Below are 27,863 nucleotides of genomic sequence, written 5' to 3'. Positions count from 1 at the left end.
TGGGTCTGTCTCCTGGAAGGGCTTGATGAGTAGTGAGAAAGCACTGGCTCTGCTGAGCCCCTTCCACATTTCCACTTCCGGGGAAGGGGCTCTGTGTGGTTTGTGTTGTGCAGGGGTTCACAACCTGGGGGTTGCAACGCCTTTGGGGTCAAATGACCCTTTCGTGGGGGTCTCATATCAGATTCCCTGCATATCAGCTGATTACATTATGATTTGTAACAGAAGCAAAATTATAGTTATGAAGTAGCAATGAAAATAGTTTTTTTGATTGGGGTTACTAAAACATGAGGAACTGTATTAAAGAGTCTCAGCTTTAGGAAGGTTGAGAACCACCGCCCTAGTGCCTTCCAAGCATTGGCCTCTTGTGTTCCTAAACATACCAGGATCTTGCAGCTTAGGTCCTTAGTAACTGTCTCCATGGACAAAATGTCCCTTCTTGCTTTCTGTCTTCTCATCGATTAATAGGTTTTCTGTGTCGTCCCCATAGCACCCTGTTTACATTCTGTTTCTGCGTAGCATGGCTGCTGTCTGCTCTTCTTTCAGAGCCGTAAGTCTGCAGCCGTGCTTCCTCCCAACTGGTGATTGCAGTTGTGCTGCTCTTTAGATTTCTGGGGCTATCAGTTCAGAATGGGAGGTGCTGGGAGAGAAGCCGCTCCGCAGTGAGCTGGACCTGCCCCTCACCTGCAGGAGAAACCTGCGCTGCTCTGTCACACAGGGCTCCTGTCCAGCTGGCACTTCCCCATGAGCAACATCCCGCTTCCTTCCTCTTTGAGTTTGTGAACAAATCCTTGACTTAAACTTGGAAGCTGCCTCCTGATTGTCACTGCAATGGTGCAATGCTCATGCTGTCAAAGGCTCATGGGAGTATTCTCTTGCTTTCTCTAGGAAGCTTGCTGTATTCGACACGTGGAGTTCCTTGGCTGTTCACATAGCAATGGACAACACTGTGGTGATGGAGGAGATCAGTAAGTGGCTCAGGGTTTGGCTGACAAGGCCCAAGAGGGAGCCTCAGCACTGGCACTTCCCAATAGGTGGAAGCCTAGGGGAACATCTGTAAACCCCATTCCCTTACTTTGTCCCCTGGGCTAAGTCAGAGGAAGGTGTTCTCTCCAACATCAAGCTAGTTATTTGTGTGTGTGCTACAGATAATGTGTCAGTGCTGAATATAATGGCATAGGCCACATACAGATGGTTACCATGGAAGAGAATCGTTTGTATGCTTTGCACTGCACTAATGCACCACAGTGAGATACAGGAAGGGCTTTCCAGCTCCCACATATCCAGCGAAGGACTTGTAAGAAGGAAGTACATGATTCTGGAATGAAGGCCTACCAGCAGCCTGACGGAAATGCCCAAACCAACTTCTAGGGGACAGTAGTGCATGCTTGTAATCCTAGTATTTGGAAGATGGAGGTAGGAAGATCAGGAGTTCAAGGCCAGCCTGGGCTACATGAGACCCTAAATCAAAAAACAAGAGTAGCTGGGTTTGGTGGTATATACCTTTAATTTTAATACTTTGGAGGTATAGGTGGATCTCTGAGTTCGAGGTCTGATCTCCATAGTTCTAGGCTAGCCTAGGCTACTTAATGAGACACTATCTCAAAAAACAAACAAAAGGTTTATGGCTATAACTCAGTGGTAGATTTCTTAGGCTCGATTCCTAGTACTCCCACACATTCACAGAACAACAACAAAAATCCAACAACAACCAAAACCTTCTGTGATATCATAAGCATTTTTCCCTAGTGTTAAAAACATGGTGGCCGGGCGATGGTGGCGCACGCCTTTAATCCCAGCACTCGGGAGGCAGAGGCAGGCGGATCTCTGTGAGTTCGAGACCAGCCTGGTCTACAGAGCTAGTTCCAGGACAGGCTCCAAAGCCACAGAGAAACCCTGTCTCGAAAAACCAAAAAAATAAATAAATAAATAAATAAGAACATGGTGGCAGCTGGGTGGTAGTGGTGCACGCCTTTAATCCCAGCACTGGGGAGTCGAGGCAGGTGGATCCCTGAGTTCAAGGCTAAGATGATGCACAGAGCCAGTTCCAGGACAGCCAGGGCTACTCAGAGAAACCCTATGTTGAAAAACAAAACAAGTTACACAGAGAAACCATGTCTCAAAAAACAAAACAAAAAAAGGAAACAATATAGTAGTAGTAGTAGTAGTAATAAATAGAAAAAAGAAAGAAAACAGTATCTTTTAAAGATGTATTAAAGACTGTTGATATGGCAGAAATCTTTGGGACTGTTCTTACAGACTTAATGTGTGTTTCTGTGCCTGTGAATATGCTCACAAGTCTTTGGAGGACCAAATAGAGCGTTGGATCTGGCGAGTTACCATGGTTGTGAGTGGCTGGCCACAGGTGCTAGGGAATGAACTCAGGTCTCTGCAAGAGCAGCAAGTGTTCTTCTTAACAGCTGAATCATGTCTACAGCCCCCATAGTAACTTTTTTTTTCAAGACAATATAATATGTGTATATATATACACACACATATACACACACATTTTTTTTCTGTGTAACAGTCCTAGCTCTTGTAGAACTAGCTCTGTAGACCAGGCTGCCCTCAAACTCACAGAGATCTGACTGCCTCTGCCTCCCAAGTGCTGGGATTAAAGACATGTGCCACCACTGCCCAGCACTCATAGTAACTTTTTTTTTAATTTATTTATTTATTAAGGATTTCTGCCTCCATATAGTAACTTTTAAGTAAAAAAAAAAACAAGTTTGTGTGTGTATGTGCAAATGCATGTCTGTATAATGTGCATTTGCCATGTCAGAGGACAGCTTTTGGGAGGTGATTCTCTTTCTGCCATGACCTTTGGTACTTTTGTCCCATTCTTCCACCCCTCCCATAACCTGGGTACATATGGCACTGTGGGAGCCATGATGATGCTCTCCTGTGGTCTCAGCACTGTCTGGAATATCAGTGCTGGACCAATAAGCTCGTGAACTGAGGCCTTGCCATGTGAATGGGATCAGATCCCAGGGAGCAGCCTGAGGCTGCTTAACTGTGACCAGGACCTGTTCAGAAGGATGTGCTCATTACAGAACAAGGACAAATTACATGAGGACTTGATGAAGGCCTGCAGCTGCGGGTAAAGCGCGTGCTGTAGTGTGGTAGGGTAGACAAGACGGTTCTCGGGGTTGTGACAGTTGCTTTTGAGGGCATCCATGGAGACAGGACGCATGCTGGTGAGATGGCACATCACCAAATCTGATGACCTAAGTTTGGTTTCTGTGACTCAGTCATGGTAGAGAACCAGCTCTTCAATTTGGCCTCTGATCTCCACACATGTGCTGTTGCTCACATGTTCACATGCAAACGTGTTTAAAAGAAGTAAACTACCTTTTTAGCCTACTACTAAAGGTTGCGCACAATAGCCCAGTTTGTAGAAATGGTAGCAGAGCAAAGCTAGGGTCACAGTGTAGTAGCAGCAGAGTTTCTTTCCTTCCAACTTGTTGAACTGCTTGTGAATGGGACAGTTAGGGAAGAACTGATGTCATTCACAAAGGCTGCCAAAGCTTCCTTCTGCTGAGAGCTGGCCTATATAGCAGGCCCACAGATGTTAGAAGTATGCCAGCAGAGGGAAGCCTTGTTTGCTTTTTGAGATGGCCTTAACTCTATAGCTCAGGTTGTCCTTCTGCCTCTCCCTAGTTCTGGGATTACAGATGTGAGGCACCATGCCCAGCAAATGCTGATGGATTTAGACCTTCATAACTATACCAGAAGTAGCAAGTCCCCAGATAGCAGGAGAAAATGTAGATTAGAAAAAATGTGTCAGGCCAGGCGGTGGTGGCATGTTTCTTTAATCCCAGGGAAGCAGAGGCAGGCGGATCTCTGAGTTCAAACCCAGCCTTATCTACAGAGCTAATCCAAGACAGCCAGGGCAGAAACCCTGCCTTGAAAAAAAAAAAAAAGGAGGTGGGGGCAAAGAAAAGACATGTCAGCACTGAGTGAGGAAAATTGAGCACCACTGCAAGAACAGCTGACAGAAGAGGAGGAGGGAGAAGAACCAAGAAGGCTGAAATTAAGCTTCCTAGTGGCAGTTGAAAAAACAAATGACTTGAAGTCAGATGTTTGCAGTGAACATTTCCAAAGGAATAAGAGAAAGATCTGCTCACTTAGAGTTGTCTGTTTGGTTTTCTAAGAATCATCGTTACTCACTTGTTTGTTCTCTCTCTCTCTCTCTCTCTCTCTCTCTCTCTCTCTCTCTGTGGGTGGGTGGGTGCCTGTGGAGAGCTAGAAAAAGAAGTTGTGGGCCACCCAGTTTGGGTGCTGCTAACCAAACTGTAAGAACCCCAAACACTCCTAACAGCTGAACTGTTTCTTCACCGCTTAAAGTTGAGCTCTTAAAGAATTTTGTTTATTTTTGTTTTAAAGGTTTGCACACACCTTTAATCCCAGCACTAGAGGCAGGCAGATCTCTGAGGCCAGCCTGGTCTACAGAGCTAGTTCTAGGACAGCCCAGTCTACACAGAGAAACCCAATCTTGAAAAAACATTAATAGGTAAATAAATTCTAAAAGTGGCTCTGGTAAACAATAATGTGCTTAGAGGTTAGAAAACTTAGACAGTGGGCCTATGAGTGGTTTGGTGGGTAGTCTACTGCCACACCTAACAACGTAAGTGTAGTCCTGGGACCCGACTCCCACCCTTCTCTGCTGATACTATTCATGTGCTTTGGCATGTGTACGAACACACACGTTTATGTACACATACATACAATAAGGAATTTATAATAATTTAAAAGCTGGCCATGATGCCTTGTGCCTTTAGTCCCAGCACTTAGGCTATGGGCAGGCAGATCACTGTGAGTCCAAGGCCAATCTAGAGTCTAGGCCAGCCAGGGCTACATAGTGAGACCCTGTATTAAAATAACAATAATGACAACAACAATAATAATAAGGGGGCTCTGAGATAGCTTGGTGGTGATGAGCACTTGTTGCTCTTGCAGAAGTGTTGTTTGTTCCCAGCTGCCCAGAACTGAAATAATCACACAGAAACTATATTATTTGTAATATGTTTGGCCAGTAGCTTAAGCATATTGCTAGCTAGCTCTTACATCTAGAATTAACCCATTTCCATTATTTTATATTTTACCACAAGGTTCATGGCCTACCAGCAAGACTCCATTACTTCTCCTGACTCTGCCTCCTTTCTCCCAGCATTCAGTTTAGTTTTCCCCACTTACCTCTGCTCTGCCCTGCTATAGGCGCAAAGCTGTTTCTTTATTAATCAGTGGTAACCATAGCATACAGTTCCACATCACTTCCTCCCCCCCTTTTTTTTTGTCTAAATGAAAAGGTTTTAGTTTTAACATAGTAAAATTTCATATACAAAACAGGTATCAAGCAAGAATGCAGTTACAATATTTATATCTACTTTATCTTATCATAACTAAGGAAAACTATAACTATCCTTCAACTCCATCAAAGACTCCAGAAGGTTATAATATTACCTAAGTTAACAGGAAGCGCATTGCAACTTCCAAAACTCTAGAAATGACAGAGACATCTTGCTGCCTGGACAGTCACCCAAAGTTCTATATTATTGGAGCACCCATATTCAGCCTACAGGCCCATAGTATTCAGCAGACTTTTCCACAAAGCAAGAAATTTCAAAGGCAGTTTTGCCTATATTGGCAATTTGTCAGTCACTCTCTTCTAAACAGGAACCCCAAAGGACTGTCTCACCTTTAGGCAATTTCAGTAGTCATTTTTCTGGTGGTCCCGCATGTCCAGTTCATACAGCATAACATCAAGCAGTCCAGGCAAAAACAATTTCTTGCCCATATGGCTAACCAATGCCATAAGTAGCCTCTTTGGTGCCCATCATCCTCTTGAAGTAATTGGTGCTATCAGGAGCAGATGTGTCTCATGTCATGAAATGTCCTAAGTTATTAAAACATTTAAATGCCATATTCTGTTAGTCTTTGAAAGATTTGAAGAATACCTATCTAACTGAAATCTCTATATATCTGGAAAACATAACTAATATGACTACAGGCTTGACTATTATTGATGATTATCTATTAACCTATATGTCTTAATTATACTTTACATTTTTAAATGAGCTGCACAAACACTATAACTTAATCAGTAGCAGAAATATACATATAATAAAATTGACCTTAAATTTGTATCAATAAACCAAGATCCATGTCAATGCAAAGTATTCATCTCTGTAACATATCCCCCTTTAATGTAAATGAACATTTATAAACAATCATTTAGGGACTTTGGACCTAGTTCTCGCCTAACTGCTTCCTGCTTTTTGTTGGGCAAAGTATTTTTGGGGGGTGGTGTTCATGGCAACCTTTCAGGTGGTCTTGGTCAATCAAATCATATTAATCTGGAAGGATTCCACGTGTTCTCATCCTCTGTTAAAACAAAAGAAGAACCTCTTTTCCAAAGCAACAACATATGCTTAGATCCAAAATTTGAAGTCAAGATACGTTTAGAGTATATATGTTGGTTTAGTTTAACAGTCTGTACAATGAAATGTCTCTCTGTACTTAGCTCATTCATAGTTAAAAAAAAGTTCAAAGAAAACACACAATAGTATACATAATCCAGACTCTGTATTTTCCATCTTTATGTAGCTTATTTTTCTTACTGTTACTTTTCTACAAGTTTACGCTGTCTCTTTTAAGGCTTTGTTTTATTTTTAAAACAATTTACTTCTTTTTATAACTCTATGCTCTTTTCCTTCTCTCTCCCAAGCCTATGTACATTTATCCAGCACTGTGACCCATTTAGAGGACTTTTTCATCTGAATTTGTCTTTATTGTCCATCTGTAATTCTTTTTTGACCAGGACCACTTCTTAAAATGTTAAACAGCTTGGCTAGTACTAAGGCTGCTTTACCTTTTAGCTCTGCCCAGTCCAACATGGCAGAAGTCTGTTCACTGCCTCTGAGGCTGCTGGGTGGGAGTTGTCCTCACCACCTCAACTCTGGTAATCAGCTGGCCCATGCTACCACCAAATAACTTGCAGCACGCTGCCCACAAACCACATTCAAGTACTCAGCCTCCTGAAAGAGTCAGAGTTTGTGCTGGCAGCATGGCCCAGGAAGCCGCCATGCTTTTTGAAAATGCACATTTTTTTTGCTACCGCTGAATCAGGAAGATCTCTCTTTAAGAAACTGCAGCATACCACCAGCAAGCAGAGCCTATCCAAAAAAAAAAAAAAGCAGCTAAATTTTGTTTTTTTGTTGTTTTTTTTTTTTTTTTTTAGTGTCTAGAATTCCTTTCCAAGCTCTCTCAGGCTTTATGTGGATTTAGCTAGTACATGTTAGAGCATCAATTTGTAGTAGGGGCCCACTTGTTCATTCCCGGCCACCCAGACTTGAAATAGCCACACAGAAACTGTATTAACTAAATCACTGCTTGGCCTTTTAACGCTAGCTTCTTATTGGCTAGCACTTAGATCTTTTGTTTTGTTTTGTTTTTCACGACAGAGTTTCTCTGTAGCTTTGGAGCCTGTCCCAGAACTAGCTCTTGTAGACCAGGCTGGCCTCAAACTCACAGGGATCTGCCTGCCTCTGCCTCCCAAGTGCTAGGATTAAAGATGTGTGCCACCGCTGCCCAGCTTTTATTTTTATTATTATTTTGGTTTTAATCTTACATCTTAATTGAACCCATTTCTATTAATCTGTGTATCATCATGTGGCCGTCCACTGTCTGCCTCTGGTGGGGCTTCTCCTTACTCTGCCTTCTTTATCCTAGCATTCAGTTTAATTTTCCCTGCCTACCTCTAGTCTGCCCTATCACGCCCAAGACAGATTCTTTTTTAACCAGTGGTAATCAAGCATACAGAGGGTAATCCCACATCACAGAAGACCTAGGTTCATTTCCCAGTACTCTTTTTGTGGTTTACATCTGTAACTCCATTTCTTCCAACACCCTTTTCTGACCTCCATGAGTACAACCAGGAATGTGGTGCACATATACACAAACAAAACACAGAAAATAAAATGAATAAAAATTTTAAAGATATTTTAAACAAGTTAAATAACTAAAAAACAAATTGCTAAATAATCTCTGTCCTATTTCCTAAAAAGTCCAATCTTACAGAACCATGAATCACTACCACTTTTACTCTCTTTAAAGTTTGTTTGAGTGTGTGTGTGTGTGTGTGTGTGTGTGTGACAGAGTGTGTGAACTTATATACACCATGTGTGTGGAGATAATCTCTTGGAATTAGTGTTTTGTGAGCTTCCTTGTGGATGCTGGTAAACCAAACCTGGGTTCTCTACAGAATCTGTAAATGCTCTTGACCAACCATTGCATCATTTCTCATAGTGTCTGTGTTGTGATGCTGCACTGGGTTGCCTGAGAGGGTGATTTTTTTTTCTTAAAGATTTATATATTTATCATGTATACAGTATTTTGCCTGCATTTATGGTTGCACACCAGAAGAGGGCATCGGATCCTATCATAGGTGGTTGTGAGCCACCATGTGGTTGCTGGGAATTGAACTCAGGACCTCTGGGAGAGCAGCCATGCTCTTAACCCCTGAGCCATCTCTCCAGCCCTAGAATGGTGTGTTTGTCTCATTGATAACCATTCCTTGAAATTAATGAAGATGATTCTAATATATGTTGATGTTCTTTGAAGCATTTTTTGAATAGTGATTTTTCTACATTGTCCCTCTTTACCTGTTGGACAGGCATTCTTGATAAGTATTTCATTCTCTCTTCAATTTTTAAATTTGAGAGCCTGTCAGCATCTGGGGGTTCATGGGTTCTTTTTACCTAGTGTGCTGCCTAGGACCGTCAGTTTTGATCCCGTGTTACCTAACATTTGACCTGTAGCACCCCTTCAGGCTGACTGTCTTGACTGGGCTTCCGATCATATCTTCTTACTGGGCACACCTTTTTTTCTAGCATAAAGGAAATGCTCTCAGCTCCTCCTGTGTGGTCCCTTCCCACAATGGGACTGCAAAACATTGTGGGGTGTGTTCCATAACACTTGAGTTTTCTGACCACCAGACCCTAATTAATATGTTTATTGAAGGCTAGACTGGTGCATAGACAAGAGACACAGTAAAGGATGGAGAGGAGCTGTTTCTTGATGCTCTTTTTGCTGGTGAGGGGTCTGAGTGGTTTGGGTTTGCCCATGGCTGCCACTTTAAATTTTGCTTGAAAGTGCGTGTGGGACCAGTGAGGTAGTTTAGTGGGTAAAAGCACTTGCCACACCAGCCTGGCAAACTGGGCTTCATCCCTGGAGACAACGTAAAGATGCAAGGAGGGAACCAGCTTCACAGTGTTGTCCTCTGACTGCCACATGCACTGTGAGACACATTTTTCTAACACATTGTACACACATTAGGTTGGTCTTGAACTCTCAGAGATCCCCCTGCCTCTGCTAAGTGCTAGGATTAAAACTATGCACCACCATACTTGGCCTAATGGTAATTAGAAATTTTTAAACAAATAGAGTGTATGCTGGGGAGATGGCTCAGCAGTTAAGAGCACTAGGCTACTCTTTCAGAGGACCCACATGGCGATTCACGAGCATCTCTCACTCCACTTCCAGGAGATCTCTTCTGTCCTTGAGGGCACTGTTTGTATATCGTGCACAGACATACATTCATTCAAAGCAACCATATACATATTTAAAAGAAAGTCTTTATGTGTAGTAAGTCTTTTTAATGTATGTAAATATTTTGCTTGTCTGTGTGTATAATACATGCATATCTGGTATCTGGGTAGGTCAAAAGAAGGCATTAGAATCCCTGTAACTGGAGTTAAGGATGGTTGTGAGCCTGTGGATGCTGAGAACTGAACATGGGTCTTTTGCAATAGCAACAGGTGCTCTTAACCATTGAGCCATGTCTCCAGCACCAAGAACATGTTTCTTTGAGTGGGGACATTTGTTCTCCATGATACTTACATTTAAAGCACTTGGGGTGTGTGTGTGTTTGTCATAAATTATTTTATGTATATGGGTATTTTTGCTTTCATGTGTGTCTGCACCACTTGAGTGCCTTGTGCCTACAGACGCCATAAAGGGGTGTCATATCACCTGGAACTGGAGTTATAGACAATTGTGAGTTGCCGTGTGCATGCTGGGAATCAAACCTGTGTCCTCTGAAAACATAGTCATGTTAACCACTGAATCAACTCTTCAGCCCCTAAGCACTTAGTTTTCAAAACACTTTTCCTTGCTGCTTAGCTCATGGAAAACATGTCTTCCCCTTCAGGAAGGTTGTGCAGGGCCAGTCTTCCCTGTGCGGGAGCTGCTGCTCCTCCTGCAGATTCGGAGCGGCACTGTAATGGGTTCCCTGCTGGAGCTGAAGTCACCAACAGACCAGCGGCCTGGAGACCCTTAGTCCTTCTTATCCCTCTCCGCCTGGGACTTACTGACATCAATGAGGCCTATGTGGAGACACTGAAGGTGAGTCTTAAGAGCAGCTTTTAACCTGAGCGCCTGCTCCCAACTTTTCATCTATCTCAAAGTGTAGTCAACTAGCTGTAGCTTTAGGAGAGAGGAAGAAAAGGCCTTAATCTTATAGGTGATGTTGAAAACTTAAATGGCTGGAGTTTATAAAGGGTCTTCAAGACCAGTCAGCCTGGTGCTGAACCTGGCATCAGGGTCTTGTGTCTCTCCCAGGTCTCTCCCGTGCCCTCCTGGGTATCTCTTGAGCCTCTACTTCTGACTGGATCAGTGGTTCTCAACCCATGGGTCGTGACCCTTTTGTGGGGGTTGAGCAGTCCTTTCGCGGGGGTCCCATATCAGGTATCCTACATATCAGATATTTACATTATGACACGTAACAATAGCAAAATTACAGTTACGAAGAAGCAACAAAATAATTTTACGGTCGGGGGTCACCACAACATGAGGAACTGTATTGGGAAGGTTGAGAACTGCTGGTCTGGAGGGTGGGAACTGCAGGTAGATTTACTGAGAATTCTGTATACCTACTTCTTTGGTTTCCCCCACCTCCATGACAAAAACAAGAGGCAAACCCTTTTGAACTCTGGTTCCCTCAGATTTTTTTTTTTTTTTTTTTTTGGTTTTTCGAGACAAGGTTTCTCTGTGGTTTTGGAGCCTGTCCTGGAACTAGCTCTTGTAGACCAGGCTGGTCTCGAACTCACAGAGCTCTGCCTGCCTCTGCCTCCTAAGTGCTGGGATTAAAGGCGTGCGCCACCACAGCCTGGCTTCAGATTTTTAAACTAAGGAGCCACACTTGAGAGCCTTGCTGTACAGAATGGCAGTACTTTTTATTAAAGTCTTTGACTTTCTAATCACCTCTCCATGTTCAGATAAAACCAAGTATAAAATTCCTCACTGCTCTTGATCTTATTCTGTCCCTCCAGAACTCCTGACTACCCTGGCCCCTCCCTCTGCTATAGGTCCCAAGATCACTTCCTCTGTCACTTCTGCGTCCCCCAACCAAATTCCCACTTTTCTCTGACTTATCCTCTGTTGTCATTTCTCCTGTCCCATTGGGTCAGGCTGATGTCTGGCCAGGCTACCTCTTCCTAGTGCCTGCTCATATTTCCCTCCTAATTTGTTTTTTTTTTTTTTGGTTTTTTGAGACAGGGTTTCTCTGTGGCTTTGGAGCCTGTCCTGGAACTAGCTCTTGTAGACCAGGCTGGTCTCGAACTCACAGAGATCCGCCTGCCTCTGCCTCCTGAGTGCTGGGATTAAAGGCGTGCGCCACCACCGCCCACCTATTGTTAAAGCACAAGCTGTTCCTCAATCCTGTCACTGCTCCAAAGTTTACCCAGATAGAACTATGAGCCAGTGGTGTGTATTTGTATTGTCTGTACTGGAAGCTCTTTGAGATACGTCTTCTCATTTTTCTTCTTGTGTCATTCAGGAAAGCCTCTGGAGGCCATGGCCTGCCTGAGGTTGTGGATGGTGAAACACATGCTCCCGGCCGTGTACTGGGCTAGTGTGTGGGACTGTCTAGGAGCAGTCTTCTTGCATGCATTGCAAGGCCAGTGTGCTCAGTGGCCTTCCCTCTTCTCTCCTGCAGCACTGCTTCATGATGCCCCAGTCCCTGGGTGTTATCGGAGGGAAGCCCAACAGTGCCCACTACTTCATTGGCTACGTTGGTGAGTCTGACTTGTACGCTATGGGTTCATAGGGATGGTCTGTCTCCCTGAAGAAGTGGGTGTTTCTGTGGAGTTGTATTGTATTCATTTGCCTCCCCCTCACTCACCCCACTCTGCCTGGCATTTTGATGTCTACTTTCCTCTGTCTGCTGACTCTGATGTGGGTTTGGATGTTGCTCTGGTCTGCTCCCTCCCTCTCGCCCAGCCCTAGCCAGCCACGTCTGACTTCTCTGTCATCTCGCCCAGGTGAGGAGCTCATCTATCTGGACCCCCACACTACACAGCCTGCAGTGGAACTGACTGACAGCTGCTTTATCCCTGATGAGAGCTTCCACTGCCAGCACCCTCCCTGCAGGATGGGCATTGGAGAGCTTGACCCGTCCATTGCTGTGGTATGTTCCAACCGTGCAAACTGCCAGGAGTCCTGCAGTGGAATATAAAGGAATATGTCTACACTGTAGTAGTTTTTTAGAGGATTAGATTTATATAGTTAAGGATCCTCATATCCTCCCCTGAGACTGTGCACCTTCTGAGCGGCAGTCACAACCACAGTGTGTGTGAGTGTTGCCTGTGATTGAGTGTACGTACCAAGTGTGAGGGTGTGTGTTTTTCCTACTCTCTAAAATACAAATGACAGCTTGTTAGAGTCACCTGTCTCTTCCTCATTTCCTCTTAGCTTTTTCATCATCATTTTGTTGTTTATTTACTTAATATATCTTAGAGACAATTCCCTTGAATGAGCTTTTCCATCTCCCTTTTTGATGATATAGTAGGGATTTCTGGTGAGTTATATAAACCTGCCTACTCAGAATGTGTTTGGGAGAAAGAGGATGAAAAACTAAAAATGTGAAAACAGTGCCATACCCGGGGAAGTCGTTGCCCAGTTAGGCTGCACATCGTGTTGCTCGTTGGCAGAAGTGCAGCCTGCCTAGTGCCAGTGTGCAGCTGTCACACAGACACAACACCCGGAATATCCTCTGCAATATATGCCCCTCCCAAGTTCTACAGACAGTAGGCTGGGACTTCCTGCAGAACCCACTGGTAAATTACTCAGCTAACTGGCGTGTGTATGTTACAGTGAACGCATGTCAGTAGCTCAGTGATTGGAACTTGGTGTCCTACCGCCACCTAAACAGCCCACCTCATAGAAGATGCTAGACACATGGGGCTAGCAGGTGCAGAGAGCACCAAGTTTGAGCCACAGTTCTAGCTTTTGAGAGCTGAGATCAAAGGAAACACATGGTAGAATCTCTCCCCTTGCCACCATGGGATAGGCCTTACCATCACTGAGCAGAGTGTCTGTATGTATGAACCATAGCATGGGCAGAGCACACAGCCTGGCATGTGTTGGCGAGTGCATACCAGGATCCCTGAAGACTAGCGATCACAGCCTCATCCTCATACAGATGTGGTCATTACTCACAGTCCTTTTCATTTCAGGGGTTTTTCTGTAAGACCGAGGAAGACTTTAACGATTGGTGTCAGCAAGTCAAAAAGGTCTGTAGCTGCCCCTGTCCAGAGCCAAGATGAAACTTCTGGGGACCCAGGCAATGAGGTGGCTGGGGTAAAGGGAGCCTCTTTGCATGGCCTAGCTAGGAGCCCTATTTACTGGTTGCATGGGGAGTTTTGTTCCTGCCTCACACATGTGGGCAGACTGAATGGGACAGGGTGCCTCACATTGCTGTTTCTCTTAGCCATGTCTAGGTCGTAATTGGCCATCTTTTACCTAAGTTTTGCACATTAACTTTATGGTAGAGTTCTGGTCCACTCACTTGCCTCTTGAGGTTCTGGGGTGGCAATAAATTGTAAGCCAAAGGCTGCCCCTGTGCCAGTTGCATCCTGCTGTCTTCCCTGTGCCTTTTGTGATCATGTATGCCTGATGGGGTAACAAGCCATTACCAGTGGGGCAGGCCCGTGCTTTGTTGACCACTGTGTTGGTCTATGCTGTAACCTTTAGTATGGATTCCATTTCCATTTTCTTATCTGTGAGGCTATAGTAACTGTCAAGGTGCATCTAACAGCCATGTCTCACTGACAGCTATCCCTGCTTGGTGGTGCCCTACCTATGTTTGAGCTAGTGGAGCAGCAGCCTTCCCATCTGGCCTGCCAGGACGTCCTGAACCTGTCCCTAGGTGAGTGCTGAGGTTGCAGAGTCAAGTCTGACTGGGATAATCTCCTGTCCCGATCTCTTCTTTTGTGTAGTCTGTGCCTGACACAAGCCCTCAGGTCTCGGTCTTTTCCCTTTTAACCATTGTTTATATGAGCCCAGGTGCAAATAGTTGGTTGCCCCTGTACCTCAAACCCTGAGCTCGGCAGCAGCACAATATATCCATAGTCTGCTAGGGACTGTTGAGCCAGACATGTTCCCACAGGTTCCTTGGGTACTGTTGAGACCAGGCACAACAGGTTTGTGATGATGAAGTCTGGTCTAAGAGCCACTGGGGATGAGCAGTCCTGGTTCCTTGGCCTATAGCTAGTGTGCCTGCAGGGGGCAGCCTGGGTCCTATGGGCCAGCACAGGTAGAGTTCAGGGGCTGGCCTTGGGCGACAGTGGAGGGCAGCCTGGTCGGACCTGCTCATTCCTAAGCTGGTGCAAGGAGGGGATGCCCTCATCCTCCTGAACTGCTGCCAGGAGTCAGGTGCCATTCTCCTTCCTTTCGTGGACTTCCCATCCCTCTTTGGGGCCTTGTCTGCACTCCTTTGTGCCTGTTAAGACTGCAGTCAGGAGGGGCTGTACAGGGCCTAGCAGACCTATTCTAGTTTGTCCCCCTCTCCTCAGCCAACACACACCTACACCAGCTCCTGAGAGATGCCTAATGTTCTATCTTGTTCCTTCCAGATTCTTCTGATGTAGAGAGACTGGAGAGGTTCTTTGACTCTGAGGATGAAGACTTTGAAATCTTATCCCTCTGAAAATCCTAGGGTTTGGGGATGGCCTTCATGGCCCTCGTTGGGGTGCTTTGAGAACCCAGACCTGCCTTGGGCACTCAGTGTCTGCGCATTCCATCACCCAGCCCACCCCTGCCAGTGCTGTGCGGCTGTGCCACCTCTGTCAGAGGGCCTGCTCTGCTCATGGACCAAGGACTGCGGTGCCTGGAGTCAGACTGCCTAACCCCAAACACAGCAAAGGCCTCTCCACATGAGAAAATCGCCCATCAGAAGGCCTGGTCAGGAAGTGCGGTGAGCCAGGAGCTTCCAGAGTTCTCCGCTTGACACTGCCAGCCCCAGCCAGCATATCAGCTTTGGTCCTGCTTTTTCCTGGGCACCTGGTCTGTGGTTTATTTGGAATTAAAGCCCTGTTTGGAGTTGTTTAATGAAGACATGAATTTCTGGGGCACTTCCCAGGTCAGTCTTAGAAGACCTGCAGGTTGATGTATACAGAGTAACAGTCACGTATGGCCTCATACTGCTGGGCAGGGTGAGCATTTGGGCTGTCATCTGCCCCGTGTGGTTCTCAAGGGCTACCTCAGTAGGAGAGCACATGGAAAGAATTACAGCAAGGCTGCTGCTGGCTTTGGAGAGAAAGTATTCTGGTGGGGCATTTGGAAAACCCAAAGATACTGGTGTGCATGGACACAGTGTGGACACCTGGACCCTGGAGCAGCTGACAAGCTCCCGGGTCATCTGGAGCCGTGGTCCTGATTCCCATTAGGACCTCACTAGGGAAGAGCTTTGTTTCCTGTAAGGGGCTGATGCATTTCAAGACACACCACCTGCTGCTGTTAGCTTGCTACCCAGCTTCCCTCTGGGAGGAAAGGGAGGGGAGCAGAGCTGCTCTTTGCTTGTGACACTGTGCCTGCTGGTGGTAGGGTACACACTGCTACTTGAGCCTTCTTCCATGTTCTTGCCCTTCTCAGAAACCCTCCTGGGTCACAGAGAATTTCTTGGTTTGGGGCCAAAAAGTTAAAGAGCTATGGCTTTTAGTCCACAATAGAGTATATTTAAACGGAGCTGGTAGCTCCAGGCACCAGCAGGTGCAGTGTCCAGACCCTCCTTGGCGCTCATTCCCATACCCGCCACCTTCTAATCCTGGCTTTCTGGGCCTTCAAGCTTTGATGCTCTAGGTCTGCTGTCTTAGAAAGAGGCCTTTCCTTCGCCCTAGAAGATATGAACAGGGCATTGCCGCTTGGGGTGGCCCTTGCAGCTTTTCCTAAAAGCCCTTCCCTAGGACCCTGTAAACGGGTGAGGTTGGAGCTGCTCTCTGATGGCATATGCCAGATGTGACAACTCAAGAGTGGCCCACAAAGTGTTCATGACATAATTTATTTCCTTACACTCTCTGTCTCTACTACATCTTGTCCCTTAGCTTCAGGTGGGATGGGATGGGGGAAGGCCCATTCCTCTGGGGCTCCACTTCCTGAGTCCAGTAGCTATTGTGCTGCTGTGGCCCAGGGTCTTGCTGCAACTCCTGCTGATGGTACCAAGGGCAGATGTGTGGAGCAATACAACCTGAGGGAGCTCCCAGGGCTTGAGAAAGACTTCCTGAGGTTGTTCATTCTTAGTAGTCTAGTTTGCAGTTCTTAATGGTAAATAATAAGTTTCAGTAGAAAACAACATTTGTGTGTGTGTTGATTTTTTTCCTCCAGTTATGGTTGGCTGTGATTTTAGTGTTGACAGACTTCCCCACGTCGGACAAGTAGTCTGCCCTGTGTCTGGCCTAACTGTGTAGCCAGTGTCGTTTTCCCTCATTGAGTAAACCTGGGGCCCTAATGGGAAGAAGTGCAAGGAGAACATGGTATAAAAATGAGCTGGGGGCTGGAGAAATGACTCAGCAGTTAGGAGCTCTGACCTCTTCCAGAGAACCAGAGTTCATTCCCAGCACCTAAACTGGGCCGCTCACAACTGCTTATGACCCCAGCTCCAGAGGATCTAACACTCCTGGTCCCTGTGGGCATATACACATAGAAATAGTAAAAATCTTGTTTAAGCCGGGCAGTGGTGGCACACACCTTTATTCCTAGCACTCAGAGCTCTGAGTTCCAGGACAGCCAGAGCTACAGAAAAACCCTGTCTCAAAAAAAAAAAAAAAAAAAAAAAAAACTTAAAAAATGAAAGCAGTGAAAAGCACTTACAAGGCTTGCCTTGAGTTCCCTCCAGGCAAGCTGTACCTGGTTTTGGCCTGGGGGACTAGTAGACTGAGGATCACTTCATTACCTCATTCTGCCTGGTGACATCTCAGTGGGACAATCCTAGGTGACACCTACCTGCTCTGAGTCCAAATGAAGGAAAACTGCTGACCCAGTACAACGGCCCCAGGCGAGGCTTAGCATCACTCTGCTGGCTTCTTAGGGCTGCTCTGCGCACAACACTCGGCCCACTGCTCTCCGGAAATGCAGGCTATGCTGGCAGTAGGGCTGATTTCCCGGCATCCAGAGGCTTTTCCATTCCTCTTGGGGCTACAGATGCTCTGCATTTCCTGACCTCAGACTGGTTGTTAAGAGGCCTCTGATGACACACCTGGCTAATCCCCTACCATTTTTTTTTTAATCTTTTTTTTTTTTTTTTTGGTTGGTTGGTTGGTTTGGTTTTTTTGATGATTATCTCACTGTGTAGCCCTGGCTAGCCTGGTATTCAAGAGATCCACCTGCTTCTGCCTCCTGAGTGCTGGCATTAAATGTGCATCACCACACCAGGGTAGTTCTCAGCACAAGGTACCATGCCAAGACATCCACCTAGCCCATACCTTTTTGATCCTGAGGGGGAATGTGCTTCACCTCACCTGTGACACACCCTACACATACAGGCTGTATTCTACCAGGAAATAAATGTCAAATCATCCTGTTTTGGAGGGGATAGTGTGAGAAGCTTCAGCAGCACACACACACACACACACAAAAGTTATTATCTAGAATGTCTAGAATGTTGAACATCGTGCCTTTTGATAAGCCTGGCCACGCCCAAGAACACAGAATCAGAGCATGGAGGCTGGTAACACTGATCAAGCCCACAATGGAAATCCCATGTAGTAGTAAGCAGACCCATCTCCACAAATTCTTAGGGGAAGCCAGTGAGGTACATTTTCAAATAAGCTTTTATTAGTGTCTGCAAAAAATACAACTCTCAACTAATTGATGTTTCTAATGATCTCAGTAAAACTGCCCAAAGTTACCACTAAAGCTCGGTATAGAAATACCATAACACATTAATACCTTTACAGGAGAAGATATTGCACAACTTGTCCATACCACCAACATCTCAGGTTATGACGGAGGCTTGTAGGTCTCTTCAGGAAGAGCTCCTGCTGAACAGTGTTGTGAGTCTTCCACCAGTCTCCTAAAGGACCAGAGAACAGTTTCTGCAGTGGAAGTCTAATTTATTTCCATAGCTCCTCCAGCGGACTCTGTGCGGCGCTGCGGATGGCGTCCTCGGAGAGGACACGGATTTCTTCATGGACATCCTCAATGCTTCTGGAAGCATCAACCACCTGTCACCACAAGGAGAGAGCAGGAAAGCGACATTACACCACCTCTGCCCTATTCCCAGTGCATGTGGTGACCTCAGTGAGCCAGGGCCTGCAAGAGCCAACCTAGATCTCAGGGACCCTTCACCCACAGCTTTCCTTGAACCTGATGTTCTTGGCACACTGTAGCTTGCATACCTACTGCATCCCAGATACGGGAAGCAACATGCACTAGCTGCTCATCTTGCTCCTAAGCAGGCTGAGCAACTATCCTCCAGTTGATAAGAATGAACAGGCTCCACGCCAGGCATGGTGACCCACCCTTTATAGTTCCAGAACTCAGGAGGCAGAGGCAGACAGATCTCTCTGAATTTAAGGACTACATAGTTCCTTCCAGGACAGCCAGGGCTATGTAGAGACCCTGTCTCAAAAAAAAAAAAAAAAAAAAAAAAAAATCAACCTGGTTTGCTTCCTGTCCTCTTGGGAGATGACAGCTGTCCTAACGGCTGCTCTGTTCCTTCAGGACAGGTAGATCAGGTGTGAACCAAGAGAGACGGTCTGAATAAGTGTCACCATCTCCAAGTCCCCCCATCTGGAGGGGGTCTGGACAGGACCCTTGTTTCTGTAAGTCTGGCTAAGACCTCTGGCAGCAAACATTTAAAAAGCTGCAGAAGGGTTATGGAAGGAGTCCAGGTATTTCTCAAAGTATGGCTGTGTGCAGAAAAACGCCACAGGGGTCACCTCCTGGAAGGGAGCGTGGCGGCCCCACTACAGCCACACAACCCTTGCCCAGACTATCCAGGGTGCCTCTCTAGGCTGACTTAACGCCCAGGAAAGAGAAGGGTATTAGCATCTGCTCTAATATGGTGAGACGATGCAGAAACTTAGGATAAACTTTGCAATCCTGAGGACATGTAACAGAAACAAAGGGCAAGTAATGTCAGGGAAACAGCGCCTTCGTAGACAAAACTGGCCTGTGATGCTGTGCTACTCAAGTGCCAGCCGCAAGTCTGGGAACCGTAGACAACAGTTAAAAGACGGCCTGTGCGGGCAATGCCAGGCCCACCAGGCCTATTCCAGAGTAGATGTGTGGAACGACGGTGCAGTTAGGGTCAGAGTAGGAGCAAGCAGCAGAGAAGGGGCTCATGTTGGCTTCCGTGCGAGGAACAAGAGGGAAGCTGAAGCCAATTCCTGAGACCAGTGTTGAAACAAGTTTACAGAGTAGAGGAAACAGGACTAGAGGGAAGCCTGGTATGGACACTTCTGTGCTCCAGGAAATGGCCACACATAGGCCTACAGGCTTCAAAGAAATGGGCAGGATAAAGGCCCAGGTTGTAGCTATAGAGGAGAAGGTGCCTATAATGACCGAGAGCCAACAGGAAGGCCAGGAAGAAATCACTGCATGAGCTAAAAGAAAAAGACATCTCACCATGAAACTGGCAAACTCCACCTTCTGACAGTAAGTATAATCCGTACAATGAAGAGTCATTCCTATGAAAAAGACTGCAAAGTAAAGTGTGATATAGCTTGCAAGACCATGTTCTGAATGGTGATGTCACAGGACTAAAGGCTTGTATAGAATAAGATAACAGACGTTTGCTGGGGCTCATCTTTGAGTCTTGCAGATAGAGGGTATCTCATTCTTATGAGGACTGTTCCTTAAACTCATCTAGCCCAATAGACAAAGCAGGAATCTTAGGGTTTTGTAAAATCGGTATGAGGATTAGAATCTGTTGGCAGAGAGCTGGAAGTATAGCCCAGTGGTAGGTGAGGCCCTAGGTTCTGTAGCTAGCACCACTACCACCAGAAAGTCTGTTGGCAGAGAACCAGAATAGCTTCCCTGATTTCCCAGATGGGTAACCAAACAAACTATACCGGCCGTGCTGATGTCAGCAGATGGGAGACTGCCACACAGCTCCTCGACGGCTGTTTGTAGCCAGCACTCACCTTCCAGTTCAGGTTTTCATCCTTCATGAGCTGCTGGAAACACAGCAGAACCTGCTCCTGGAAAGTCCCGGTCTCATAGCGCTCAAGCCCAAACTCTCCCCGTGCCGCAGCGTCCAGCAATTGTAACTGAAGGAACAGGATCAGGTCGGGCTTGGGAAGGCCCACGTCTGGTTGTTTGCACCAATCCAGGGAAAAATTCTGCCAACAGTTAGAGAAAGCAGACTGAGTGGGGTATAAGCTTTTGCTTCAAAGTGGGGTTGGGGGACCTGCTGCAGATAAGAGTTAACAGGAAGGCATCACAGCTCTGTGCTCTACGCTCGGCTTATGAACCACATTACGTCCTGGTTCATAAATCTCAGAATAAGGCATGGCATACGCAGATGTCCTAGTGGCACAGTCAACCTAGAGACTCAGAATATTTTAGATGTGAATGTCAGAAAGAGACGTGGGAACTTACACATCAAGGACTTAAGGGACTGGAGAGCAATGGCTACCATGTGTGAGGCCCTAGGTCCAAGGCCCAGCAGAAACAACCAACCAGCCCACCCCGTGGGCCACTGAGATGATTCAGCTTATAAAGACACTTACCACACAGTCTGAGACCTGAGATAAATCCCCAAAACTCGGTGTAAGGAGGGAAGTAATTCTCCAAAGTGGGCCTCTGCCCTTCACATGCTTGCTGTGGTATCTTTACACACAATAGCAACAAATAAATAGAGATTTAAGAGGCGCCTCCATGCATGGACCTTAATCAACTAGATTCTGGTTTAATATAATAAAAATACAAGGCTTGAGAGCTGGGAAACATGAACATTGCATGTTTAGTGACTGATGTCTGTGTTGAGGTAAGATTGTTCTTACACTAACGTTCTTGGGCTAGAAGTGGTGGTGTCTCTCTCCTGGAATCCCAGTGCTCAGAAGGCTGAGACAAGAGGATTACATGTCTGAGGCCAACACGATCTACTGAGTGACTTCCCCTAAGTGTGGACTATAAGAGACCCTGACTCAAAAACAGCAACCCCAGGTGCTTAGAGAGATGGCTCAGGAGTGAAGAGCACTGGCTTCTCTTCCAGAGGACCCAGATTCAATTCCCAGCAACCACATGGCAGCTCACAATGGTTTGTAATGTCAGTTCCACGGGACCCAACACCCTCTTCTGGTCTCCATGGGCACCAGACATCCTTTTTTTTTTTTAAAAAAAAATATTTATTTATTATGTATACAATATTCTGTCTGTGTGTATGCCTGCAGGCCAGAAGAGGGCACCAGACCCCATTACAGATGGTTGTGCGAAACCATGTGGTTGCTGGGAATTGAACTCAGGACCTTTGGAAGAGGAGGCAATGCTCTTAACCTCTGAACCATCTCTCCAGCCCCGGCACCAGACATACTTACAGACAAAACACACACACACACACACACACACACACACACACACACAATTTTAAAAACCCAATCCCAACACTAGGGAGGCAGAGATAGTGGATCTCTGTGAACCTGAGGTCAGTCAGATCTACATAGTGAATTGCAGACTAGCCATGGCTACACAGTGAGACCTTGTCTCAAATGAACAACCCCCCCACCCCCAACCAGCACACACGCGCGCACGCGCACACATACACACAGAGTTACATCTTAGATGTAAACTTTTATTAAGAATCCACAATGCCATCTGATACCGAGCAGAGGATGTGAGCGTACCTGAAGCTAATGATACTACCGGGAAGTTTTCTGTTGCCAAACAGCTGAGGCTTAAAAACTAAAAAGCACTGTCAGATGTGTGTGTGTGGTGGTGGTGGGGCAGGCCTTTAATCCCAGCACTTGAGGCATAGGCAGAGGCAGGGAGATCTCTATGATTCAGGGTGAGTCTGGTCTACACAGTGAGTTCCAGGCTAGCAAAAGCTACATAGTGAGACCTTGCCTTAAACACATATAAATGGGAGAATATTTTTTAGAAACAAAAGAAAAAAGGCACTGCAGGTCCTACCATTACACATATGAAGCGATGTAGAGGCTCCAGTAGCCTAGTCATTCTCTCTCTGGTCACAGAGTGAGGCAGCACAGGAAGAGAGATCAATCATTCAAATGGAAAACACAACACTGTATGTGAAAATCCCGCATATACATTTCTTTATTGATAAAAACCAACTTAATCTTGCGAGAGAGTCAAAGGAATGCCAGGGTCATCAAATTCCTAAGAGTAACTTGAATACGTACGTACTCATCGTGGTCGGTGACACTGAAGAAGAAGAAAAGCAGGCCCGGGCCCAACCTGGCAACCCGAGAAAGAAGCCAGACAGTACTCACCTCCTTGGCGCCAGTGAAGGCGACCCCAGAAAAGGCGTATCTATCCAAAACAAGGGTCACACCCTGGTTCAACTTCGCTTTAATTAATGGCCTGAAAAACAGAACGCTCTTGAGTGATGGAACCGGTTTTCCCAAACTATCCCAACGTGGAAATCCCATACAATGACAGTTACAGCACACTGATGTACAGACTTATTTACAAAGCTGGGGGTCCTCTCTCTAGATGATGCCGGTGGATACTTCCTGCCCTGCCATGTGGGGAAGGGGAACCCGCAAAGAGCAAAGGACAGCAGAGGGCATGGGGAGCCAGAAGATGAGGCCTATACTTGTGCCCAAATCTGAACTGAGATCAAGGACGTTTGCCCCCAAACACCACAGGCTCACCACCATTGCCAGGGTGCCAGACCTGAGATGTGTAAGGATGAAGGGCTTAGCATGAGCAAAAAAAAAAAAAAAAAAAAAAAAAAAAAAGGCCAAGTCAGATTCATCTCATCTCACAGGAGGCATTCAGTTTGGGTGGGTGGGGGAAGAAGGTTGAAATCGGTCTCACTGGGGCTGGAGAGATGGCTCAGAGGTTAAGAGTACTGACTGAGCCGGGCGGTGGTGGCGCACGCCTTTAATCCCAGCACTCGGGAGGCAGAGGCAGGTGGATCTCTGTGAGTTCGAGACCAGCCTGGTCTACAAGAGCTAGTGCCAGGACAGGCTCCAAAGCCACAGAGAAACCCTGTCTCAAAAAAACCAAAAAAAAAAAAAAAAAAAAAAAAAAAAGAGTACTGACTGTTCTTCTAGAGGTCCTGAGTTCAATTCCCAGCAACCACATGGTGGCTCACAACCATCTATAATAAGATCTGGTGCCCTCTTCTGGCATGTGTATACATAATAAATAAATTAAAAAAAAAATGAAATCGGTCTCACTATGTAGCCCAGGCTGGCTCCCAGCTCTTGATCTTTAGGGCATGATGGCACAAACCTGTAATCCTAAAACCTGTGAGACTAATGCAGAGAATTCTCAGTTCCAAGCAAACTAGACTACATATACATCAGGCAGGACCTTTAAGAGTTTTTGTTTGTTTGAAGATTTATTTATTTTATGTATATGAGTGCTCTATCTACATGTATGACTTTATGCCAGAAGAGGGCATCAGATCCCACTAAAAATGGTTGTGAGCCAGTGCTCTTAACCGCTGGCTATCTAGCCTGTCCCAGAGGGTTTTTAATGTATGGAGCTAGAGTCAGTAATGTGAACATATAAAAGAGAAAAAAATCGAACCAAGTGGTAGTGATTTATGCCTTTAATCCCAGCATTTGGGAGGCAGAGGTAGGCAGATTTCTTTGAGTTCAGGCCAGCCAAGAGCTAGTTCTGGGACATCCAGGATTACACAAAAAAGCCCTGTCTTAAAAACCAAACCAAACCAAACAAAGAGAGCTAGTCGGTGGTGACACACACCTTTGATCCTAGCACTTGGGAGGGCAGAGGCAGATAGACCTCTGTGAGTTCTAAGCCAGCCTAGTCTACAGAGCAAGTTCCAGGATAGCCAGGGTCACACAGAGAAATCCTGTCTTGAGATACCAAAAGAAAGAGGAAAACCTGGATGCCTTTGGATTTGACAACACCAAAGACTAAATCCATGCAAGGACTGATACGCCAGCCTCAGTAAAATTAAGAAGCTATGCTGTGCAAGAGACTATTAAACAAGTGAAAATGCAAGCTCCAGAATACAATCGACTGACAAGCTAAGTATGTGTCCTTAAAATGCAACAAAGAAAATGGCACTTAGAAGGCGGAGGCAGGAGGCTTGCCTTTAACTAGAGTACATCCTGGGCTACAGAGGGAATCATTATCTCGAAAAAAAAAGTTGGGGGCTGGAGAGATGGCTCTGTGGATAAATTGTTTGCTGTGTAATCATAAAGACTTGAGTTTGGATCTCCAGAACCCAAAATTAGTGAGCTCAAGGTTCAGTAAGAAACTTTGACTCCTCTGGGAACAAGGGCAGCCTGGGCTACAAGGCAAGTTCCAGGATAATCGGGGCTGTTATACAGAGAAACCCTGTCTCAAAAAACCTAAAAAAAGGAAATCTTGTCTCAGGGCTAGAGAGGTCAGGACTGGAGAGGTGGCTTAGCAGTTAAATGCTTACTGCTCTCGCAGAGGCTCACGTACCCACAAGGCAGCTTACAACTGCCTATAACTCTAGGTACAGGGATTCAGCCTCCATGGGCTGCAGGTATGAGGTCACAAGCATACATGTAGGCATTTATAGTACACAAAAATGTGTATACATAGCCAAGCAGGAGGCAGAGACAAGAGTTCCAAACCAAAAAATAAAAAAATAAAAAAAAATTAATGAAGCCGCACATGCATTCCCATGCATGCCACACAAGTCTGCAAGTTACTAGGGGGAGCAGCGAGTTGGTGTTTACACTTGTTCCCAGCGGTTCGCTGAAAAAAGCAGGTGCACTGAGTGATCTTCCAGTTCTGTTTTCTTTTCTAAGTAGGAATTCAGGAGCTTGCCGATTTCTGTTGATCTTTCTAGAAGGAGAAAATTGCGAATTACATGATAGTTTGCACCTAAGATTATGACTTGTACTCATATCAAACTCTAAACGTTATTAAACCTCTAGACAGGTTTGAACCATCTCTGAAGAAGCCAGAGTAGTTTCCCTGAGAGAACGCATTACTGTGTGGAAACCATGTAATCCTTGATTTCAAAAGTACCCCTAAGACTTTTGACTGGTTGGCTTAAAGATTAGACTATCCAAAAAAGCCAGGGGTGATGGCACATGCTTTTAATCCCAGCACTCGGGAGGCAGAGGCAGGCGGATCTCTGTAAATTCGAGACCAGCCTGGTCTACAAGAGCTAGTTCCAGGACAGGCTCCAAAGCTACAGAGAAACTCTGTCTCGAAAAACAACAACAACAAAAAGAATGTCCAATAAAGCATTTTTCCAATTCCCCATCTACTTAATTTGTAGGGTTAGGGGTTGGTGTTCCAGTGCACGGGGTGAAGGCCAGAGGTCGACCTCAGGTTCCTTTTCCAGGAGTAATCCACCTTGTGTTTGCGGAGAAGATCTTCCACTGGGACCTGAAGCTCAGTTTTGGCTAGCCACCGGAAGGAGGATCAAGCCTGTCGTCACCCCTCCGGCATTAAGATTATAAACAACTGTACCGGCTTTTTACCTCGAAGACTGAACTCGGGTCCTCATTTCAATGTGCATTTTATCAATTAAGCCGTCTCCACCAGCCCAAAGTAACACTGCCCACGGTGAGCTGGGCCCTCCATCAATAACCAATCAAGAGAATGTCTCACGTGCTTGCCTGCAGGATAAGCTGGTGGGGGCAATTTTCTCAATTGAAAGTCCCTCTTCCCAAAGACTCTAGCTTGTGTCAAGGTGACCTAAAACTAGGCAGCACATCCATTACACAATAATAAATAAATATCTTGAAACTTTTTAAAAATACAAAAACTAAGCCCGAAAAGAGATACTCTCAAGTCCCGCCCACCGACCCGCCCACTGGCCTGTCCGCGCACCGGGAAAACGCAGCAGCTCGGCTCGGTGGCCCGAGGCGCACAGCGCGGTCACCAGCCGGTGGCCCTGCGTGGTCTTGCCAGCACGGTCCACGCCCTCCAGCACGATGAGCGCCCCCCGACGCGAAGCCATCGCCATCCCGCTCAGTTCCCGCCAACCTGTCAGGTTCCCGCCAATGTTAGCTGCAGCAGAAGGCGGGAGCGCGCAGGTACTGCCGCACCGCCTCTTCCGGCTGGAAGCCGAGTTCGTGTAGCCTGAGGAAGAACCGATTCCGGTTCCGGACGTTGCGTAGCCCGTGGCCCGGGTCCCAGCTGCCTGGTAACCTCCCACTCGCGGAACTTCCGTTTGCAGTGCCCTGGAAGGGCCAATCTAGGGTTAGGGTTGTGCAGGCTCCGCTCACGTGGAAATCCAACAACAGTAGCGGAATCAAATTTTCATGGCTCTGAGCTCGCAACTGCAGGGTTCTAAAAGTTGTTTTTATCACAAGAAAAGAGCCATTTTAGCGGGGCGGTGGTGGTCCACGCCTTTAATCCTAGCATTTAGAAGGCAAAGGCAGCCGGATCTCTGTGAGTTCGAGACCAGGCTGGTCTACAGAGCGAGTTCCAGAACAGGCTCCAACGCTACAGAGAAACCCTGTCTTGAAAACAAACAAACAAACAAACAAACCCATCTTATGCTTTCTTCCAAGACGTGCTGCAGCTTCATCAAAGCGTTCAGAAATGTTTGCTGTTTTAGTGTACTGGGACTGTGTCAAAAACCGAGGGACAGAGTTGGTGGAAGTAATTGGATTTAATTGCAGCCTTGGCCAGAACTGAACAATTCCCATTTTCTTCTTGCTTTGCTCCAGTAGTGTTTTTATAGAAACGATTACAATCAGGAAAAATAAATGTGCTGGAGGCAGGCACAATTTATGCGAGTTTGAGGTCAGCTTGATGTACATAGCAAGTTCCAGGGCTGCATTGTGAGGCCAGATCTCAAAACAGCACTCAGAGGCTGAGGCAGAAGTATAGTGAGTTAAAGGCTAATATGTTTCAATAAGACTGATTAGGGGGTCTGGAGGTGGTGGCCTTAATCCCAGCAGTTGGGAGGCAGGGACAGACGGATCTCTGTGAGTTTGAGGCCAGCCTGATCTACAGAGTGAGTTACAGGATAGCAAGGGCTGTCACACAGAGAAACCCTGTCTTGAAAAAACAAGGGGCTGGAGAGATGGGTCAGAGGTTAAGAGCACAGGCTGCTCTTTAAGAGGTCCTTAGTTCAATTCCCAGCAACCACACGGTGGATCACAACCATTTATAATGAAATCTGCTGCCCTCTTTCTTCTGATGTGCAGGCATGCAAGCCAGCAGAACACTGTATACATAATAAGTAAAATAAATCTTAACAAAAAAGAGGTCATCAAGCTTTGAAAAAAAAAGAAAAAACAAACAAACAAAAAACAAAACTGATTAGGAGGCTCTCAGCATTCACCTAACACAAATAAAGCCCTAGATTTCATACCCAGCACAGAAAAATCGATATATTGGGAGACATATCTTATAATCCTGACCCCTTGGGAGGTGGAGGCAGGAGAAGAAATTCAAGGTCTATGCAAACTGACACCTAGTCAGAGAAGGTA

At 46.0% G+C, this 27,863-nt stretch overlaps 2 protein-coding genes across 4 annotated transcripts in view; one reads left to right on the top strand and one right to left on the bottom strand.

The window, feature by feature from the left end:
- Positions 1–16,618, top strand: part of LOC121446965 (cysteine protease ATG4B) — a 40,597-nt gene extending 23,979 nt beyond the window's left edge. Inside the window, exons 7-13 of the mRNA XM_041649892.1 lie at positions 886–965; positions 10,208–10,401; positions 11,993–12,071; positions 12,318–12,463; positions 13,512–13,568; positions 14,110–14,203; positions 14,910–16,618. Of these exons, the coding sequence (XP_041505826.1) occupies positions 886–965; positions 10,208–10,401; positions 11,993–12,071; positions 12,318–12,463; positions 13,512–13,568; positions 14,110–14,203; positions 14,910–14,983 (724 nt within the window). The 3' untranslated portion in view covers positions 14,984–16,618. The remainder of the gene's footprint in view (positions 1–885; positions 966–10,207; positions 10,402–11,992; positions 12,072–12,317; positions 12,464–13,511; positions 13,569–14,109; positions 14,204–14,909) is intronic.
- Positions 16,619–18,083: 1,465 nt separating this feature from the next.
- On the bottom strand, positions 18,084–26,492 carry LOC121447258 (thymidylate kinase). Of its 3 annotated transcripts, XR_005974172.1 has the most exons (6): positions 26,251–26,492; positions 25,143–25,251; positions 22,725–22,815; positions 20,418–20,615; positions 19,900–19,973; positions 18,364–18,494 (listed from the first exon to the last, which is right to left on the bottom strand). XR_005974172.1 is itself a non-coding variant. In XM_041650412.1 (5 exons), the coding sequence occupies exons 1-5, from the start codon at positions 26,384–26,386 to the stop codon at positions 18,384–18,386; spliced, it is 645 nt and encodes a 214-aa protein (XP_041506346.1). In that variant the 5' UTR covers positions 26,387–26,492; the 3' UTR covers positions 18,084–18,383. The 3 variants fall into 3 exon arrangements, 1 of the variants encoding a protein (XP_041506346.1); XM_041650412.1 differs by lacking the exon at positions 19,900–19,973 and having other exon boundaries at positions 18,084–18,494; XR_005974173.1 differs by lacking the exons at positions 18,364–18,494; positions 19,900–19,973; positions 20,418–20,615 and having other exon boundaries at positions 22,761–22,815; positions 25,078–25,251.
- Positions 26,493–27,863: the final 1,371 nt, after the last annotated feature.

The sequence above is a fragment of the Microtus oregoni genome, unplaced genomic scaffold (assembly GCF_018167655.1).
Source record: "Microtus oregoni isolate MIOR12 unplaced genomic scaffold, Mior012 000004F_ref0000308, whole genome shotgun sequence".
Taxonomy (NCBI): domain Eukaryota; kingdom Metazoa; phylum Chordata; class Mammalia; order Rodentia; family Cricetidae; genus Microtus; species Microtus oregoni.
Note: the sequence above shows the minus strand (reverse complement) of the source record. Positions and strands in the feature narration are given on the sequence as shown.

Excerpts from the sequence above, each read along its gene's own strand:
- LOC121447258 (XM_041650412.1), bottom strand. The coding sequence starts at position 26,386 with ATGGCGATGGCTTCGCGTCGGGGGGCGCTCATCGTGCTGGAGGGCGTG. Across the intron at positions 22,816-25,142 it reads GCGAACCGCTGGGAACAAGT|GCCATTAATTAAAGCGAAGT; the intron begins GTAAACACCAAC and ends TCTGTTTTTCAG. Across the intron at positions 20,616-22,724 it reads CCTTCACTGGCGCCAAGGAG|AATTTTTCCCTGGATTGGTG; the intron begins GTGAGTACTGTC and ends AACTGTTGGCAG.